This window comes from Talaromyces stipitatus, genomic scaffold (genome assembly GCF_000003125.1).
Source record: "Talaromyces stipitatus ATCC 10500 scf_1105507295589 genomic scaffold, whole genome shotgun sequence".
Taxonomy (NCBI): domain Eukaryota; kingdom Fungi; phylum Ascomycota; class Eurotiomycetes; order Eurotiales; family Trichocomaceae; genus Talaromyces; species Talaromyces stipitatus.
The window spans coordinates 232,799-247,639 of record NW_002990123.1 but is presented as its reverse complement, the minus strand read 5'-3'; the positions used below and the strand labels follow the sequence as shown (position 1 = coordinate 247,639).

Below are 14,841 nucleotides of genomic sequence, written 5' to 3'. Positions count from 1 at the left end.
GTTCCTCGATCCCGACTGTTAGCTCGCTATCATGGCAGAGATTCACGTACAACACGCGACCCAACGAATACAAGATTATGAAACGATCGGGAAATCGCCCTCTGTCGATATATTGACACTTTTGAAAGCGTGGAGATTTTTCCTCATCGAAATATGGCGTTACGAGCGTGGCCTAGGTGTCACATTGGAGGATGAATAGGGATAAGGGCACACTAGTCAGGGTTTGGAACTATAAGGGATCTCCGGAAGGATTAGCCTAGGGGGAGTGCCCAAAGGTCCCTGGCATATCGGCCATATGAGGACGAGATAGTGATTTTTTTTTTTTTTTTTTTTTTTTGCATGTATGATTCTGATAGGGGTGAGGCCGATAGGGTGTCTCCAAGGCTTCCAGTGGTCTGTCATAGCCAGTAGGGCTGGGTACGGACAATAAACTTGATTAATAATAATAATAATAATAATTTCGTCCCCATATGGCCGATATGCCAGGGACCTTTGGGCACTCCCCCTAGGCTAATCCTTCCGGAGATCCCTTATAGTTCCAAGCCCGTGGGTGTCATAGCCTATAGCGCTGGGTATAGACAATAAACATGATTAATAATAATAATAATAATAATGGCGTTACGAGCCGCTCAATCTATTCTAAACCAATCGAACCCTGCCGAACTCCCGTTAGGCGAACATTTGATAAAATGATTCTTTGAAAGTCATCCAGAGTATCGCGTACGCGTGCCATGGCGATAGACCTCGAGAGAAAGCAATCGTTCGAACCAAAGGTCCTTGAGCAATGATATCAACAGCTTCAAAGTACGATTACTAAGTATGGGATACCGACAGAAGATATATATACAATTTTGACGAGACTGGCTTTACAGGTTGGCATGGGAAGAGATCAATATATTGTCACCCGCGAACTAAAAAAGAGGATATATATACCACTTAATACGAATCGAGAATATATCACTGTTGTTGAAGGAGTTAATGCCTCCTCCGAATGGGTAATATCTCCATTTGTTATTATTGCGGCAAAAACCATTATCCAGGGCTGGTTTGATGCCACTGGATACGGTCAAAATATTGGGATTGCCGTTAGCGGAAATGGATATCCTGATGATGAATTGGGATATCAATGGATTCACCGTGAAACCTTTCGCAAAGTTAAAGGTTGGCCCAATATCGATTGTCAATTTGTGATGGATTTAGCTCTCACCTTACGTACGAATTTGTGGATTTCTGTGAGAAACAAAAGATTATTCTTTTCTTTCTAATACCTCATACAAGCCATTTTCTACAGCCTCTTCATGTCGGTGTTTTCCATGCTTTTAAACACTGGCATAGTGAAGCCGTTTTTGCAGCCTCATATTATTATTATTATTAATCAAGTTTATTGTCCGTATCCAGCCCTACTGGCTATGACAGACCACTAGAAGCCTTGGTGACACCCTACTGGCCTCACCCCTATCAGAGTCATACATGCAAAATTCAAAAAAAAAAAAAAAAAAATCACTATCTCGTCCCCATATGGCCGATATGCCAGGGACCTTTGGGCACTCTCCCTAGGCTAATCCTTCCGGAGATCCCTTATAGTTCCAAACCCGTGGGCACGCCTAGTCCGTACAAACCCTGACTAGTGTGCCCTTATCCCTACCCATCCTCCAATGTGACACCTAGGCCACCTTCCTCCAACGTGTCCCCCCCTAGGAGTATTGGGGGGATACACATTAAGCTACTATACATTTATATATGCACCCATAGTAACCGGCTGCCGCTTCTGTCCTCTCAAGCTAGATACAATAGTTCCTTATCTTTCCTATTGCTCCACTACCGCCCACTCTCCAACCACTTCTGAGCTTCCAGTTACCAATATCGGCATCGCAGCCTACTTATTGGCCGTCACAGTCTTGCCCCATAAGGGACTAACCACTAGCTAGGCTAGCCTCGGGTGTCCTGTCCCGTGGGTGGGTCGGATGGTTTTTAAAAGGGTTCCCGAGAATTGGTGCGGTTCTTAGGGCAAAAGCCCTACGGTGGCTAGATATAAAGCGCTAGCACGCGAGCCTTGGCAGCGGCACCCACTTGCAGCTGCCACGATAATTTGTGGTAATTGTTTTGGTGAGGGGTGTAGGAGTCGAACCTACGGCCTTGTCAATCAGCGAAGATGGGTACCGAATGGAGGCCCCAAGGATAGCCGTTACCACTTCAGCTATCCGCCCCCTGGCAAAGCAGCTTCTTCTGCTGTACGTTTTATACCAGAAGTAGGCTCTGAAGCAGGCACTCTTGCTCAATTGATTCTTCCAAGAGAAGCTCCTCAGTCGATAGATTTTTTCTTTCTTCACTTCACATCTGGGATGAGTTGATTTGGATATATAAGAGCATCTCCAAATTTTTCATATCAAGCCGATTCCGTAGAATTGTAAATTGAAGTTTTAGCCTTGAGAATGCTCGTTCTGCAGCTGCTGAATTAGCAACTGTGTGAACAAGACGAGAAGCGTAGGCAGAAAGTATTGGAGCTGCGAATGAAGCTCCAAGCCAGTAAGAACCCGGGCTATTTCAATAGGAAATGTGGCATTATAAAACCCATCTAATCCTTTGATATATTTGATAAATTCATGCCATGCAGTTTCACCGGTTGCTTCGTCTTTTTGTAACCGAAAAGTTGACTCAATCAACCGTCAAGCTACTCCTTGGAGAACGGCCACTAGGTGAGATTGGAATTGACATCTCCTTACGAGCAAAGGAAGCTGGCGGCAACCGATGGCAGTTCCACTTGCCTGCTAGCGATAATCCTATCCGCCACTATGTCAAAGTCGAATTGGCGAAGGCATTCCGGAAGCGACTGATAAAAGGGCCAAAGGTATACGCACTTATGGAGTACAATCCACTACTCAACAAGACTAGCAGTAGAGATAGCAAGGATGCTCTGCCAAGTGCCTTGAGGGAGTATGCCGACGTTTTTTCTCCTCAGAACGTGTAAAAACTAGCACCGAACCGTGAAGGGGTTGACCTAGCTATCGAGATCCAGGAGGGACAATCCACTTTATCCGTTGTCATGGGCCGAGCTGTTATCTCCAAGAGAACCTCGAGAAAGGCTTCATCAGACCGTCAAAAAGTCCAGCTGCATCACCGATCCTATTCGTACCAAAGAAGGACGGTACACTGAGACTCTGTGTCGATTATCGAGGATTTAACAAAGTCACCATTAAGGGCCTCTGTTCGGTACCCATCTTCGCTGATTGACAAGGCCGTAGGTTCGACTCCTACACCCCTCACCAAAACAATTACCACAAATTATCGTGGCAGCTGCAAGTGGGTGCCGCTGCCAAGGCTCGCGTGCTAGCGCTTTATATCTAGCCACCGTAGGGCTTTTGCCCTAAGAACCGCACCAATTCTCGGGAACCCTTTTAAAAACCATCCGACCCACCCACGGGACAGGACACCCGAGGCTAGCCTAGCTAGTGGTTAGTCCCTTATGGGGCAAGACTGTGACGGCCAATAAGTAGGCTGCGATGCCGATATTGGTAACTGGAAGCTCAGAAGTGGTTGGAGAGTGGGCGGTAGTGGAGCAATAGGAAAGATAAGGAACTATTGTATCTAGCTTGAGAGGACAGAAGCGGCAGCCGGTTACTATGGGTGCATATATAAATGTATAGTAGCTTAATGTGTATCCCCCCAATACTCCTAGGGGGGGACACGTTGGAGGAAGGTGGCCTAGGTGTCACATTGGAGGATGGGTAGGGATAAGGGCACACTAGTCAGGGTTTGTACGGACTAGGCGTGCCCACGGGTTTGGAACTATAAGGGATCTCCGGAAGGATTAGCCTAGGGAGAGTGCCCAAAGGTCCCTGGCATATCGGCCATATGGGGACGAGATAGTGATTTTTGAATTTTGCATGTATGACTCTGATAGGGGTGAGGCCAGTAGGGTGTCACCAAGGCTTCTAGTGGTCTGTCATAGCCAGTAGGGCTGGGTATAGACAATAAACTTGATTAATAATAATAATAATAATAAGCTGCTTTGCCAGATTATAATTGTGCCCTGATTAGGGCCAATCCGGCTTAGCTTATAGCGCCGAATGGCCTCAATATCACACGATATCTGTGACGGCTCAGTCAGTTGATGCCTGATGGCTGCCTTGGAGCCTCATACGTGATCTTGTCCATTTGTCAACACCGCTCCGCGATCACGCACTTACTCCGGTTTTCCCTTCTTCATGTTTTGTATTCTCGTCGAATAGCTCCTAGATTAGGCATAGCAACGGATTGTTATGAGATCTGGCTTGGCACCTTCACAATATCGTCAATCCGGATTGGCGACGTCGTCAACACCGGAATGTGCCGGAATTTCCTGTGGATTGCATTATTCTTATTATTAATTATTATTAATCATGTTTATGGTCTATACCCAGCGCTATAGGCTATGACAGACCACTAGAAGCGTTGGTGAGGCCCTACAGGCCTCACCCCTATCAACATCATACATGCAAAAATTCAAAAATCACCCTCTCGTCCCCATGTGGCCGATATGCCAGGGACCTTTGGGCACTCTCCCTAGGCTAATCCTTCCGGAGATCCCTTATAGTTCCAAACCTGTGGGCAACGCTTAGTGGGTATAAGCCCTGCCCTGTGGATTGCATCGTGTTTGCCTGATTTCTCGAGAGTATATAAACCCTCTCTCCCCCCTCTCTTCCCGCGATCTCTTTCTCCTTACACACCACTCCTGCCTCGAGAACTGTCCAAAGTCTACTCTCCAAACTGCCTGCTGCCGCTACCACCACCACCTCCACCACCTCCGCCAAGATGCCTGCCATGCCGAAGCTCCTCGTCAAATTGGCTATCCTCGCCGCGGCCGTGGTCGTCATCATGGCCCTTAAAAAGAACGACTTTTCGATGCCAGCTGCCTGGATCGCTTCGCCGGCACGTTGTTCAAGATTATTGACATCTTGAAGCACCTCCTGGAGGCCCTGGAGCTTCTAGAGAAGATCTTCGAAATCGTCAACAACAACTTGGAATGCGGCAATGCCCAATGGTATCAAAAAGTGAAGATATTCCCTCTCTATTACTTATGTGAATCCATAACTAACTTCTGATACAGGTCTTCCGAGGAGCTTTTTTTTGGCTCTCTCCACGTTTTTTTTGTATTCTCGAGTCGTCTGCGGTAAGTAAGGATTCCCATACAATTTCGCACAGATTGTCAATGGTTCACTAGCTTTCCGGAGGAAATTGGGGAAGGATTGGTGGGGAAATTGGCTGTTCGGGGGATTCTTACTGCTTTTTCGAGTATTTTTAGTTTACCCCAATCAAGAAGTCTCTTTTTTTTTTTCAAATACGTAAAATCCCGTAATCATAGCCTTTAGTTGATTGATATAACCTAGTTGGTGCTAGTACAGATTCGGTTCCATCATAGCGCCACAATGTAACGGAGCGGGATCAATAGGGTAAAACGTATGGCATAGGAAACTAACAAGACGTGAGCTAAAGAGAAGAAACTAATCTACAGGGGAGCAAGCCCATATTTATGTCTGCGCAGGGCCTGCTCCAGGGCATGCTTCCTGACGGAGCATGCCTGCTAAATCTGCACAGAGATCTTAAACAAAAGAATACAACAAAACCACCAACAAAGCCTTTAGTCAAGCTATTCCCAAGTCATGAAACTCATAGAACAGAAATCCTCAGAGGGGTCCTTGGTGTCGTAAACCCTCACCGCCTTTGCCTGCTTGGCGGTGCCGCTTCCAAAAGCAGCCCTCTGAGTCAGATCCGTGACACACAAGCTTACGCTCTGCTACGACTTCGGTGGACAAGTGCACACTGTTGAACTTTAAAAATTTAAATATTAAGAATGTGAATATCAAATTTTTAAATATTAAGAATTTTAATTATTATTATTATTGATCAAGTTTATTGCCCATACCCAGCGCTATAAGCTATGACAGACCACTAGAAGCCTTGGGGGGCCCTACAGGCCTCACCCCTATCAGTATCGTACATGCAACATTCAAGAATCACTATCTCGCTGCTGTATGGCCTATGAGCTAGCAACTTTTGGGCACTCTCCCTAGGCCTATCCTTCCGGAGATCCCAGTATTGCGTTCTCATCGCCCTCAACCAATCTAGGCATAGGAGGGATCGCCATGCTGCCAATATCAGGTACCCATAGCTTTATAGTACCCCTCTGAACAGTTGATAATCAACGAAGCGCTGGCCTGCGTTCGTTGTACGACTTCGTGTAAGATACGCGACCCTGGAGGCACGCATACGGAACGTCGAATTGCGCTGCCAATTTAGTCAGTTTTTGGCCCGAAACTTTTTATATTCTTCTATTGCCTTCAAAATGGCTTCTTCATGCTTTTTATATTTCTTCGATGGCATTTTAGTGCTGTTTTGTGAATTTGCAATCTAGGGTCGAGGGACAGTGAATTTATTTACTTTTTATTGACATTTATTTTTTACTGTCGTACACCTACATCCGCGGAGGCCCTACCGGCCTCACCCCTATCAGTATCATACATGCAACATTCAAAAACCGCTATCTCATCCCCATTGGCCTATATGCCAGGGACCTTTGGGCACTCTCCCTAGGCTAATCCTTCCAGAGATCCCTTATAGTTTCAAAAACCCCGTGGGCACGCCTAGTTGGTACAAATCCTGACTAGCGTGCCCTTATTCCTATTCCTCCAATGTGATACCTAGGCCACCTTCTTCCAACATATCCCACCCCCACGCATCACTACTCAGCCTCTCTGGCTGTCCGCTCTTTATCATTAAATAGGTTGGCTTCAGCTACGAATTGCAGCAGCCCCTGGGTCGCTCTAGGTTCTGCGAACAGCCTAGCCTCGGGGCTTTCCTCAGCCGCTGTAGGCAGTGGCACGCTAGCTTTCTTGAGGGCTCGATATAGAGTTCTCCGTCCTGCACGACGTCCACGGCACTCAAAGAGCACATGCCTCACTGTCTCGTGAGGCTCCTTACAAGCCTGACACTCAGGCGATTCTCGTCGGCCTATCCGGTGTAGATAGGTGCTGTATGGCCTATGAGCCAGCAGCTTTTGGGCACTCTCCTTAGGCTTATCCTTCCGGGAGATCCCTTATAGTTCCGACCTCACGCATGCCTAGTGGGTTCTTAAAACCTTGGATAGGGTAGCCTTATCCTTTAGGGATTCCTCCTCAAACGTGACACCTAACCGACCCCTCCTTAGTCATCCAGGGCTCGACCCCGACAACTCAACGTACAATTTTTTACCAATATAGGCGCACCTTTGAAGCTTCAAAAAGCCACCAACAACGTATTATTTTTCCGGTTTAGGGTGTTCTAACGATGTTTTAGGCTTTCCACATCCCCGCGTACATTTTAAAGTAATCCCCTTAGCTGAACATATAGAAATAAGTTCTGGCATAACCTTTGAGGCGTAAATTCGCTCAAACTTGGCAAAAAGCTTCTCCTCATCGCAAGATTTTCTTTATTTTTGCTATTTTCTTCAAATCCGAGGCATATACGACCAACACCCCCCGAAGTTGCTAGTTGCTTGCGTGAGACCTTGGGACATTGATTGCGTTGAAGCTGCTTATCCTTAATATCCTGGAGCTCCCGTTCCACCTCATGTAGGTGATGTGCTTGTTGTACGACACCACCACGAGCTAATCTTCGAATCTTTTCATATAAATTGGAATATACCCGGGGATTCGTTGATTTGGCGTTCTAGAGCTTCAAATTTCCGTGCATTTCGAGGCGTTGCTTCACTTGAAATTATCGAGAATATTCCCGATGGCGTATCATACGGCTCTTGGAGGAGGTAAGTCTAAAAGCCATGTTTAATAGTGTGTAATTTGAAGGTTTTCTCACGAATGGTCATAACCGAGCGCTGTAAGGAACTCAACCCGAGTAAATTTGCCCGTACCGGTATATGAGGCTGCATAAGGGCACACTAGTCAGGGTTTGTACCGACTAGGCGTGCCCACGGGTTTGGAACTATAAGGGATCTCCGGAAGGATTAGCCTAGGGAGAGTGCCCAAAGGTCCCTGGCATATCGGCCATATGGGGACGAGATAGTGATTTTTTTTTTTTTTTTTTTTTTTTTTGCATGTATGATTCTGATAGGGGTGAGGCCGATAGGGCGTCACCAAGGCTTCCAGTGGTCTGTCATAGCCAGTAGGGCTGGATACGGACAATAAACTTGATTAATAATAATAATAATATGAGGCTGCAAAAACGGCTTCACTATGCCAGTGTTTAAAAGCATGGAAAACACCGACATGAAGAGGCTGTAGAAAATGGCTTGTATGAGGTATTAGAAAGAAAAGAATAATCTTTTGTTTCTCACAGAAATCCACAAATTCGTACGTAAGGTGAGAGCTAAATCCATCACAAATTGACAATCGATATTGGGCCAACCTTTAACTTTGCGAAAGGTTTCACGGTGAATCCATTGATATCCCAATTCATCATCAGGATATCCATTTCCGCTAACGGCAATCCCAATATTTTGACCGTATCCAGTGGCATCAAACCAGCCCTGGATAATGGTTTTTGCCGCAATAATAACAAATGGAGATATTACCCATTCGGAGGAGGCATTAACTCCTTCAACAACAGTGATATATTCTCGATTCGTATTAAGTGGTATATATATCCTCTTTTTTAGTTCGCGGGTGACAATATATTGATCTCTTCCCATGCCAACCTGTAAAGCCAGTCTCGTCAAAATTGTATATATATCTTCTGTCGGTATCCCATACTTAGTAATCGTACTTTGAAGCTGTTGATATCATTGCTCAAGGACCTTTGGTTCGAACGATTGCTTTCTCTCGAGGTCTATCGCCATGGCACGCGTACGCGATACTCTGGATGACTTTCAAAGAATCATTTTATCAAATGTTCGCCTAACGGGAGTTCGGCAGGGTTCGATTGGTTTAGAATAGATTGAGCGGCTCGTAACGCCATTATTATTATTATTATTATTAATCATGTTTATTGTCTATACCCAGCGCTATAGGCTATGACACCCACGGGCTTGGAACTATAAGGGATCTCCGGAAGGATTAGCCTAGGGGGAGTGCCCAAAGGTCCCTGGCATATCGGCCATATGGGGACGAAATTATTATTATTATTATTATTAATCAAGTTTATTGTCCGTACCCAGCCCTACTGGCTATGACAGACCACTGGAAGCCTTGGAGACGCCCTATCGGCCTCACCCCTATCAGAATCATACATGCAAAAAAAAAAAAAAAAAAAAAAAAAATCACTATCTCGTCCTCATATGGCCGATATGCCAGGGACCTTTGGGCACTCCCCCTAGGCTAATCCTTCCGGAGATCCCTTATAGTTCCAAACCCTGACTAGTGTGCCCTTATCCCTATTCATCCTCCAATGTGACACCTAGGCCACGCTCGTAACGCCATATTTCGATGAGGAAAAATCTCCACGCTTTCAAAAGTGTCAATATATCGACAGAGGGCGATTTCCCGATCGTTTCATAATCTTGTATTCGTTGGGTCGCGTGTTGTACGTGAATCTCTGCCATGATAGCGAGCTAACAGTCGGGATCGAGGAACATCAAATACTCGCGCTAAATGTGGATGGAATATTTGATTTAATTCCTCCAGGAATCGTATCCAGGGCATCTGTAATTCTTGCTTCAATATCGTGATAATTATCCGGCATCCTGGTGTTGAGATATAACGCGTTAGATAGGTGGTTGTAAGTTATAAAAAAATATGGTATGTTGAGTACGTCTGTACGTTGAGTTGTCGGGGTCGAGCTATATAAGCGAGACTCTGGATGACTAAGGAAAGGGTTGATTAGGCCGCAAGCTACTGCTTTTCATTTATAGCTAATATTTACAATTGTTAATGATGATTATCAAATATTAAGAATTTGGATATTTCAAAATTAATTTAATTACTAAGAATTTGGATATTCAAAATTTAAATATTAAGTGAATATCTGAATTTATTATTATTATTAGTATTAATAATAATTATAGTACCTCTCCCATATAAATTTATTAAAACTCGGTATAAACAATTAATATAATCAACATTGGCAAGCTGGCATAAAATCAAAATATTAGCTAATACAATTAGAGCGGGAAATCTTCCATGTGAATTAGTATAAGCAATAAAATTAGCAAGTTGGTATAAAATCAAAAATTAACTATTATTATTTTATAGTATGAGATCTTCCGTATAAATTATTAAAATTCACCATAAGCAATTAATATAATTAACATTGCCAGGTTAGTATAAAATCAAATATTAGATATGTATGAGCAATATATAATCAATATACAGAGGCTAGTATCAAAAGTATTGGCACGCGCTAATTTAGTTTTTTTTTTTTTTTTTTGGTACATAGCCTTACGCACTAATTACTATGGGAACCGATATCCCCTTGTCACGGATCTGACTCAGAGGTCTGCTTTAGGCAGCGGCACCGCCAAGCAGGCAAAGGCGGTGAGGGTTTACGACACTAAGGACCCCTCTGAGGATCTTTGTTCTATGAGTTTCACGTCTTAAGAATAGCTTCGCCAAAGGCTTTGTTGGTGGGTTTGTTGTAGTCTTTTGTTTAAGATCTCTGTGCAGATTTAGCAGGCATGCTCCGTCAGGAAGCATGCCCTGGAGCAGGCCCTGCGCAGACATAAATATGGGCTTGCTCCCTTGTAGATTAGTTTTGTGACGGCTCAGTCAATAGATGCCTGATTGATGCCTTTGAGCCTTACACGTGATCCCGCTAATATGTCAACCCCGCTCAGCGATCGCGCACTCCATTCTCTTTCTTCCTCTTCTCATGTTTTGTATTCTCGTCGAATAGCTCCTAGATTAGGCATAGCAATGGATTGTTATGAGATCTAGCTTGGCACCTTCACATAATACAAAACATCCTCCTTTTACACCTTCAGAGGCATTCTTGAAACGCCTACGAATAACTGTTGGATCATAGCATTCCCAAGAACGTCGCCAAATTCGGTTAGAGCCTCTCCGGTGTCCCAAGATTATTGATGTCTCATCCGTCCATACAATATTCTTCCAGTCCTCTAGAGTCCAATGCTGGTGGCTCAAGGCGAAGACGTCTTCTCTTTTTCATATCTTCTGTCAGACCAGGTTTCCAAGTAGGCTTGCATTTATTAAAAGAAAGGAATTTCAAAAGACACAGGCAAGAAGATTCAGAAATACCAGCTTCAAAAGCAAGAACTCCTGCAGATTTCTCACGACCAGATCGATCTTTAGTTAGACTTGCCAATATCAAAGCCTCAATCTCCGGAGTTACTACTTTTGGACGTCCCGAGCGTGGTTTATCAACAATATAGCAATCATAACTAGAGGCTTGACCGCGGGGTCATATCCTGCTGATTTAGCATGGTTTATAATGTTACAAACACTTTTTTGGGCATCCGTAGCAAATTCGCGACATCTGGAGGCTTCATATTGGCAAGAAATACCAAGGTTATTATAACCTGGGAGCGTCGAGTAATAGAGTATTCACTGCTTTTTACCATTTTGATTGAAGCGATGGAGAAATCAGTGTAGGAGTAGGCGTATAACGTAGCGACAGAGGTCAGGCTCCTATATAAATAGAATCAATTAGCAGATCAATCTACAATATAAAAAGCGGCGTATATATTATATTATTGCACTTAATTATTAATTGTTGGGAATAAATAGCTTCATATTTGAAAAAGCAATGTGTTGTCAAAAGGCGAGGTAGTGCCCCAACTTGTTGACTTCCGTTCACTAGTGTTTTATTAGGAAAAGTCCACACCGTTTTTTTTTTTTTTTTTCGATAATTACGGTGCGCTAACAGGCACTAAATTTTAGCGCGTGCCAATACTTTTGACTCCAACTTCCGTAAGCAAGTTAGTATAAAATCAAAATATTAGCTACTATTATTATAGTGGGAAATCTTCCGTATAAATTGTTATATTTTATAACTCAGTATTTATTATTGATCAAGTTTATTGTCCATACCCGGAGCTATAGGCCATGACAGACCACTGGAAGCCTTGGTGAGGCCTCCCCTATCAGTATCCTACATGCATGCAACATTCAAGAATCACTATCTCGCTGCTGTATGGCCTATGAGCCAGCAGCTTTTGGGCACTCTCCCTAGGCCTATCCTTCCAAAGATCCCTTATAGTTCCAAACCCGGGGGCATGCCTAGTCGGTACAAACCATGGCTAGGGTGCCCTATCCCTATTCCTTCTCAGAGGTGACACCTAGGCCACCTTCCTCCAACGTGTCCCATCCCCAAACATCACTGATCTCAGCCTCTCTGACTGCCTGCTCCTTATCCTTAAACAGATTGACCTCAGTTACGAATTGCAGTAATCCCTGCGCCGCGCTAGGCTCAGCAAACAGCCTAGCCTCGGGGTTTTCCTCAGCTGCTGTAGGCAGCGGCACCTCAGCTCCCTGGGGAACTCGATATAGAGCTCTCCGGCCTGCACGGCGTCCTCGGCACTCAAAAAGCACATGCCTCACCGCCCCATGAAGCTCCTTACAAGCCTGGCACTCGGGGGATTCCCGTCGATAGGTGCCTATTGGGGCATGTCCTGTTTTCACTGGGTCAAGGCTCCTGTAACAACCAGCAGGCCTTGGGGTCTCACTATTCCAAGAAATATGCCCATGACGTCTCAAGTTGGGTTTCAGCTACACTAGATGAAGGTTTACATGTTCGAGGATGGTTTCAGCTTCCTCAGACTACACCTTTGACTATTGGAGCTATTCGGAGAAGGAAGATCTGGTGTAATTTACATGTCTATAAAGATAGCAGGTGCTCCAGGAGAGCGGAAGATAGGTTTCAGTACATGGACATTCCATACCCTACCTTGTGTACTCAGCCTTAGTGATCCCTCTCGGACGTATTTATACACATCCTTTGTAACGTTGTTACAGCTCCAGCCTCGAGGCATCTTGTAGACACGCCCGTGTCCTGTGCCTGCCTTGTACGGCGTTGATTCGAGCCCATTCGGATACTGCAGCTCTTCCGGCTTCCGTGCAAGGACATCTAACATATGCTAGAGATAGGTGCTCGAAACCAGACGCTATATGCTTGCTCGCTGCCCACTTCGCAGCTTGATCAGCCTGTTCGTTCCCCTGGACCCCTGAGTGGCCTGGAACCCACTGTAGTAGTAGTAGTAGTAGTAGTAGTAGTAGATTTGATATACCTGCTGTAGCTAGCCACGGTCTAAGAGCCGCTATCCAGGTGTGTGCCTACCTGCGAGCACGTGCTATATAAGGATATGAGCCAACCATATCGGGCTAGCGCTAGGCCTTACATAATCCTAGGGCTCATTTTACTATGTATAACGTACGTGAGCCTTAGGGTAAGCCCCAGCGCTAAGCCAAGAATGGAATCAAAGGAAATGTAACAAACCAACACAACACACCTGTCCAATCTCCTAGGGTTAGGGTTGGTTTGATGCGAGAGCAGAAAGTGGCAAAAGTGTGGATACTTCAGCTGGTCATGGTCAAGGTTCAGCTGGCTATGGTTAACAATATATTGCCACGAGACAACATGTCTCTTATATATGGGGACGAGATAGTGAATTTTGAATTTTGCATGTATGATTCTGATAGGGGTGAGGCCTTTAGGGTCTCACCAAGGCTTCTAGTGGTCTCTCATAGCCTATAGCGCTGGGTATGGACAATAAACATGATTAATAATAATAATAATAATATAGAATCCATGCTGCGGAAGCAGAAGAGATAGGTTTCAGATTGACATTCCATACCCTACCTTGTGTACTTCGCCCTTAAGTCATCCCTCTCGAACGTGACTATCCCCTGGGAGCTAGTGTACCGCTAGTGTACACTAAGGGTTCTTAGTACATTTTAGAATAAATCTCTAGCCTCCTATTGGTCAGAATGACGGCAGGCCTAGAGTCAAGAAACCGGCAGAGTATCTCAGGCATGGAAACCCCTTTTAGAGTCAAATATATTCACTTTGAGGCCATATAAAGATGTTAAAAAGGCATGGAATCAGCACCTTTAAATACCGGTATGGAGATGCATCTAACTGGCTCTTAGAGAATCCCAGCTAAAATCAACGGGGAAAAGAGCTGAGGATATGTCAATTTTAGCACAGGTTCCGGAGGCGTATGATGATCTGTAACAACCAGCAGGCTCGGGGGTCTCACTATTCTAAGAAATGCACCCATGACGTCTCAAGTTGGGTTTCAGCTACACCAGGAGAAGATTTATATGTTCGAGGATGGTTTCAGCTCCACCTCGACTGTTGGAGCTATTCGGAGAAGGGAGATCTGGTGTTATGAGCTGACCTCATGAGCATGTTCGGGCGAAGCCCTCACGGATATTGACAATAGCGCTCTCTGTCGATCTCCGGCAACCCCAACAATCTCAGCAACCCGGACATGAGGCTATTCCTAGAGAGAAGCCCGTCAGAAGCTCCCGATTCCCCTTGCCTATATAAGATTGTACATACGTGAAGAACTTGTTGTTTTCTTTCTCTTTCCTTTCCTCATGTTACGTTTTCTATTCGAGTATGCCCTTATAGTGAGCATTAGGCGGGACTAGCCCGTAACATCTGGTATAAGTTATATGTCTATAAAGATAGCAGACGCTCAAGGATAGCGGAAGATAGGTTTCAGTACATTGACTTTCCATACCCTACCTTGTGTGCTTTACCTTCAGTGATTCCTCTCGAATGTAATTATTTATACCTATCCCTCGTAACGTTGTTACAGGTATGAAGTTGATCGTGCATAGCTTTATCTATAATATAGAATAGTAACTTTAACAATAAAGGACTTTTAAACAGACATTTCTGCATTTATACGAGTACTCTATTGTAACAACCAACATGCTTGTCCAATCTCTTAGGGATTAGGGTTGGTTTGAT

At 44.6% G+C, this 14,841-nt stretch overlaps 3 protein-coding genes across 3 annotated transcripts, besides 22 other annotated features; 1 reads left to right on the top strand and 2 right to left on the bottom strand.

The window, feature by feature from the left end:
• Positions 1-313: 313 nt before the first annotated feature.
• Positions 314-337: a microsatellite.
• Positions 338-437: 100 nt separating this feature from the next.
• Positions 438-459: a microsatellite.
• A 133-nt stretch (positions 460-592) lies between these two features.
• Positions 593-614: a microsatellite.
• A 98-nt stretch (positions 615-712) lies between these two features.
• Positions 713-3,457, top strand: TSTA_008760 (uncharacterized protein; the record flags this gene model as incomplete). Its single annotated transcript, XM_002488716.1, has 9 exons — positions 713-773; positions 798-1,212; positions 1,585-1,627; positions 2,015-2,231; positions 2,460-2,495; positions 2,615-2,962; positions 3,017-3,145; positions 3,176-3,300; positions 3,355-3,457. Coding segments are annotated over 9 exons (1,477 nt in total), but the record flags the coding sequence as incomplete, so codon positions are not given.
• Positions 714-1,139: a mobile genetic element.
• Positions 1,160-1,330: a mobile genetic element.
• Positions 3,061-3,216: a mobile genetic element.
• Positions 3,458-3,982: 525 nt separating the features above from the next.
• Positions 3,983-4,003: a microsatellite.
• Positions 4,004-4,357: 354 nt separating this feature from the next.
• Positions 4,358-4,378: a sequence feature (AT_rich).
• A 378-nt stretch (positions 4,379-4,756) lies between these two features.
• Positions 4,757-4,789: a microsatellite.
• Positions 4,790-5,808: 1,019 nt separating this feature from the next.
• Positions 5,809-5,881: a sequence feature (AT_rich).
• A 189-nt stretch (positions 5,882-6,070) lies between these two features.
• Positions 6,071-6,292: a mobile genetic element.
• A 145-nt stretch (positions 6,293-6,437) lies between these two features.
• TSTA_008750 (uncharacterized protein) lies at positions 6,438-8,925 on the bottom strand (the record flags this gene model as incomplete). Its single annotated transcript, XM_002488715.1, has 10 exons — positions 6,438-6,483; positions 6,608-6,650; positions 6,678-6,744; positions 6,776-7,057; positions 7,115-7,164; positions 7,491-7,622; positions 7,660-7,783; positions 8,306-8,740; positions 8,765-8,825; positions 8,870-8,925. 10 exons carry the CDS (start codon positions 8,923-8,925, stop codon positions 6,438-6,440), a joined length of 1,296 nt encoding a protein of 431 aa, XP_002488760.1.
• Positions 8,038-8,063: a microsatellite.
• Positions 8,208-8,378: a mobile genetic element.
• Positions 8,399-8,824: a mobile genetic element.
• Positions 8,924-8,945: a microsatellite.
• Positions 8,946-9,078: 133 nt separating this feature from the next.
• Positions 9,079-9,100: a microsatellite.
• A 100-nt stretch (positions 9,101-9,200) lies between these two features.
• Positions 9,201-9,226: a microsatellite.
• A 707-nt stretch (positions 9,227-9,933) lies between these two features.
• Positions 9,934-9,969: a sequence feature (AT_rich).
• Positions 9,970-10,865: 896 nt separating this feature from the next.
• Positions 10,866-11,066: a mobile genetic element.
• A 1,110-nt stretch (positions 11,067-12,176) lies between these two features.
• On the bottom strand, positions 12,177-12,994 carry TSTA_008740 (uncharacterized protein; the record flags this gene model as incomplete). Its single annotated transcript, XM_002488714.1, has 2 exons — positions 12,177-12,585; positions 12,735-12,994. The coding sequence occupies 2 exons, from the start codon at positions 12,992-12,994 to the stop codon at positions 12,177-12,179; spliced, it is 669 nt and encodes a 222-aa protein (XP_002488759.1).
• A 40-nt stretch (positions 12,995-13,034) lies between these two features.
• Positions 13,035-13,103: a mobile genetic element.
• Positions 13,104-13,105: 2 nt separating this feature from the next.
• Positions 13,106-13,136: a microsatellite.
• A 504-nt stretch (positions 13,137-13,640) lies between these two features.
• Positions 13,641-13,660: a microsatellite.
• Positions 13,661-14,841: the final 1,181 nt, after the last annotated feature.